The sequence below is a fragment of the Alosa sapidissima genome, chromosome 18 (genome assembly GCF_018492685.1).
Source record: "Alosa sapidissima isolate fAloSap1 chromosome 18, fAloSap1.pri, whole genome shotgun sequence".
Lineage (NCBI taxonomy): Eukaryota > Metazoa > Chordata > Actinopteri > Clupeiformes > Clupeidae > Alosa > Alosa sapidissima.
Genome location: NC_055974.1, coordinates 17,857,680 through 17,862,679, shown reverse-complemented (window position 1 = coordinate 17,862,679; position 5,000 = coordinate 17,857,680). Strand labels below are relative to the sequence as shown.

At 43.0% G+C, this 5,000-nt stretch overlaps 1 protein-coding gene across 1 annotated transcript in view; it reads right to left on the bottom strand.

The window, feature by feature from the left end:
* Nucleotides 1–5,000, bottom strand: part of ndrg2 (NDRG family member 2) — a 35,985-nt gene that overhangs the window by 15,575 nt on the left and 15,410 nt on the right. Inside the window, exon 2 of the mRNA XM_042069295.1 lies at nt 390–483. Coding sequence (XP_041925229.1) covers nt 390–464 — 75 coding nt within the window. The 5' untranslated portion in view covers nt 465–483. The remainder of the gene's footprint in view (nt 1–389; nt 484–5,000) is intronic.

Genomic DNA, 5,000 nt, shown 5'->3' with positions numbered 1-5,000 from the left:
GAGAGAGACAGAGAGAGAGAGAAAAAAAGAGTGAGGAAGACAGAGACAGAAAGAGAGATGATGAGAGGGCTGGTGACTGTGTGTGTGTGTGTGTGTGTGTGTGTGTGTGTGTGTGTGTGTGTGTATATGTGTGTATGTGTGTAAGCCTAAATATGTCAGAAAGACGAACTGCCTTACCAACTGTGTGTAAATATAAGTCCTGTGTGATAGGAGGATTGTCTGCATATTTGTGAGTATGGTACAAAATGTGTGCCAGTGTCTGTGAATATGAATGTAAGTACTGTCTGTGTGTGTGTGTGTGTGTGTGTGTGTGTGTGTGTGTGCCTGTGTCTCTGTCTGTACGTGTCTGCAGAAGCCTACAGCAGGCCTGTCATTGGCTGCCCTCTCACCTTCCCAGGGTCGGCTTGACCTGGAAGCAAAGGCTTCTCCTCCGTGATGGCGATCTCCTGCATCTCAGTCGTCATGGCGATCCTTGGCTGTCTCCTGGAGCACAACAAACACAAGCCAGAAGGGGGAAAAAACTGAGCCTTGGATTTCAAGTACATTAAAAACACACACACACAAATGTGTGCACACACACAATCCAAAGACTAGAAACATGCACAGATTTGAATGTCATTATGACGCACACATGGTGAGCACATTGGGTGCTCCTTGGGGACTTCAAAACTGTATGGGAATTTCTAGAACTTAATTAGTCATTAGTGTGGAGAATAATTAATCAAGAACAGAGATAGAGGGAGAAAGGGAGAGAGAGAGAGAGAGAGAGAGAGAGAGAGAGAGACAGAAGAAAAAGAAAGACTAAGAGAGAATTATTAACATTACATGATCCATGTCTCCAACTGAGTAAACAAAGTCTTGTTTTCTGCACATTGGATCATTATTATTCATTTGTAACCTTTAAAAACAGACAGACTTAATTCACTGGATCTACACATACATTACTTTTCTGCATCATGAGTCGGAAATTATTCTGCAGAATTGATTACAGAGATTCGGATTTGTTTGTATGAAAGACAGGAGGGCTCAAATGTTCATATAGTTTAGATTAGTTTGTGTATGTTGTTCAGTGCATTTGCAAATGGCAACATTTAAGCTTCTGGGCTCATGTGAAAAGGTTCATTTCTGTGAGGGGCTGAGTGTGTGTGTGTGCGTGTGTGTGCGTGTGTGTGTGTGTGTGTGTGTCTGCATGTTTGCATGTCACTGCGTGAGTGTGATGTAAGCAGCTTTGGGTTACCTCTTACTCTAACCAACAGAAATGTCCAAAATGTGATTGTGAGGGTTTTTGTGCTAGTTGGGGATAAGTTCAGTCTCCAGAGTGTGTATGTGTGTGTCTATTTTATCCAGCTCTTCTTCTTCTCAATACTCCCATCATTTCTCTCTCTCTCTCTCTCTCTCTCTCTCTCTCTCTCTCTCTCTCTCTCTCTCTCTCTCTATCGATCTCCCTTCCTCCATCCATCCATCCTGTCCTGAGTCTCTCTCTCCTCTCTGTGCCTGGAGCTCTTGTTAGAGACAGAGGGATGGGGGGTTGTCAGAGAGGGAGTGGTTGAATGTGATAACACCATTCATCACCTCCCTCAAAACCCAATGGTCCACCATCACAACTGTGACAACCGTCACACACGCATGCACGCACGCACGCACGCACACACACACCACCCCTTACGGTCACAAACAGCCATACACACAAACTGGGCTTCAACATCTCAACCACACACCAACAACGTAACAAGGCAGATATTTTAAATCCAGGCCATGCAGGGGAAAAAAAAGAAAAAGAAATGTTATACTGTAAGCTGTTCCTAGAGCACAACACATAATCACGTATGCATTCATAACACATGGCAAGCACTCTTGTGCAGTGTGTATGCAATGATTTGAAAAATATGTGTACATCATGAATATGACATAAACAAACACAAAACAAATAAAATGCTGCACATATTTGGTGCATTAGGCTATGCATAGTCTACTGTCCATGGAAAACCAGCTGCCATATCACCCTTCAGTGAATGTGGTAGATGAATCACCCTTTATTAAAACTGACAGCTGCATCCCTCTATAAGAGCGATAGGGGGAAATCTCAGTGGAGAGTCTGGTAAAGTAGTTATAAATAAGCACAAATCCTGTAGGATGAATAGAATGATGAGAGAGAGGGAGGGGGATGTTGAAATGAGCAGTGTGGACTGTTCACAGAGCATGCCACATGACTAGTGGATCTTTCTCTTTCTCCCTCTCTCTCTCTCTTTCTCTCTCTATCTCTCTCTCTCTCTCTTCTCTCTCTCTCTCTGACCAGTGTGCATTAATAACCCAGTGTTGTGCGTGAACGAGTTCAAAAGAACGCGTTCATTGAACACGCTCATTTTTTCGTGAACGTTGAACTGAACGCAACACATTTTTTAATAAAGAAATTGAACGTGAATTAGTTCACATTATGTGTCATGAACGGCAGACATCACTGTAAATGAACGTTGGAATTTGTTTTCCATTTAAAACTGAGTGACATCTTTTTTTGTCTTTTGAAACGCAACGAGAGAAAGTTCCTCCCTTCTGTATTCTCGCTGGTGCCGCTTAAATCATGTATCACCAGACAGAAATGGTTTTGACATTGTGTGCGCAATGCATTGCGGGCAACGTAGTGTCCGGCTGAGAATAGTTGAATAGCATACTGGCTTCCGCATAACGTTACCCGTGATGAATTGCAGCAGAGCGGAGTAGGCATAGCAACGCCGCGTAGCAGGCAACGACGAGAGCGCGGAGGGCTGGATTTCATTGCACTAAGTATAGAACTGGTCTACCTTGTCTGTAGGCTACTGCTGTAAGTTTCATCACCTGGTAAGAAACCCACAATTGCAGTGTCATGAGCAAATGTCTACAATGAGCAGCTTCAAAGAACGTATAGTGATTTCTAGCTCGTAGTGTGAAAAAAAGTATTTATTTGAATATCTCACGAAAAAAGTAAAATGAACTGAACTTTGAACTAGTTCAGAATTAAAATTGTGAACTTTGAACGTGAACTGTTCACTTTGAGCATGTATGAACTGAACTTGAACTAGTTCAGAAAAGCTGTGAACTGGCACAACACTGTAATAACCATCTCTCTATCCCTCTCTCTCTTTCTCTCTCTCTCCCTCTTTCTCTTCTCTCTCTCTCCCTGACCAGTGTGCATTAATAACCATCTCTATCTCTCTCTCTCTCTTCCCTCTCTCCCTGACCAGTGTGCATTAATAACCATCTCTATCTCTCTCTCTCTCTTCCCTCTCTCCCTGACCAGTGTGCATTAATAACCATCTCTATCTCTCTCTCTCTCTTCTCTCTCCCTGACCAGTGTGCATTAATCTACCCATTCTACCCATTACTCTTAATCGGTCTCTCGCTGCCACATCCGTTTAATCTGTCTCTTGCTTTTCATTTATCAGTCTCACTAGCGCTCACAAGATCTAACTCTTTCTTTTCTTTCTTCATCATTCTGTCTCTCTTTTTTGCCTTCTCTGTATTTTTTTCTCTCTCTCATCTCTCATTCCATGCAGTCAATATCACTTGTTTGCACTATGATTTCCCCCCATAATATCTATCTTTGTCTTTTACTCTCTCTCTCTCTCTCTCTCTCTCTCTCTCTCTCTCTCTCCCTGGCTTTCTCTGAGTCAGTGTGTTTTAGAGCGTGTAATAACTGCTAAACTGAACAGAGGGAACCGTCTGTCACCAGAGAGAGAAAGAGAGAGAGATAAAGAGAGATTTAGAGAGAAAGAGAGGGGGAAAGAAGTGAAGAGTGAAACACATTGATTCGGGAGTGAGTGAGTGAGTGAGTGAGTGAGAGAGAAAGATAGAAAGAAAGGGGGAGAGATGGAGAGAGAGAGGAACAAATAACAAGTGAGATGGGTGAGAAACCATGAGTCTAGGATGGTAGTGAGAGTGGGAGCAATAGTGAGAGATGAAAGAGAGAGAGAGGGAGATAGAGATAGAGAGAGAGAAAAGAGAGAGAGAGAGGGAGAGAGAGAGAGAGAGAGAGGGAACATAGCCAAAGAGCCACAGGCGGAAAAAAGCCGAGCAGAGCAGATAAATTAGCTCCAAAAAGACAGCGAGAACATGAGGGAGATGAGGGGTGGCACAGGTTCACCCACCCACCCACGCACACAATACAACACACACACACACACACACACACACACACACACACACACACACACACACACACACACTTATACTAATGCTTTCACATAAAAATATGTGGGCGGCCTCATACACACATATACACACACACACCCACACTTACACACACACATGGACACAAGCACATGTACACACCCCTTTAGTCTGAGACAGAAATTGGTAATAACTGAACTATAGTAGAAGTACTAGGGCCATAACACCCAACTTTTTCCTCTTATGACATCACAGCATCCTCTCCGCAGTGTCTAAAACACTATTATCTTTTCACAGTTAGGTCTGCCAAAAAGCATTACACAGCAGCCATCATTATTACCACAAACAGCGACTGGACCAATTTAAATACTCCATTCTTCTACTTCGATTGCATCATCATGATAAAGCTTTGGGGAATCAAGGCTAAGGTGTCCAGGAAACATGATTAAATTACCAGTATACTTCCACTGTGACAGACTAGATGTTCTCGATTCGGTGTATTGAACATTAAACACTTAGTTGATTGCAGAGACTCTGAGCTTGGAGTTACAGTAATACCTACTAGCACTTTGTGCAGTTGAGAAGCACATAATGCTGTCTGACTGTCTGTTCAGTTTGCTAGAGTAAAAGGTCTTCAGAAAAGTGACCTCATGTATGAAAGCCTCTGTGTTCTCAAGGGTGACAGTCCCATCCCGATATTGTTTTATCCATCGTTTACATGCTTTATTCACTGGATCTGCGAATGCTGGTTGCTGTTGGTTGATCGCTGATAGGTGAGGGAATGTTTGTTGCTCCCCCTAATGTTGGGTACATACACACACCCAGAGAGACTACATACCTGTTAATGTGGTTTAATG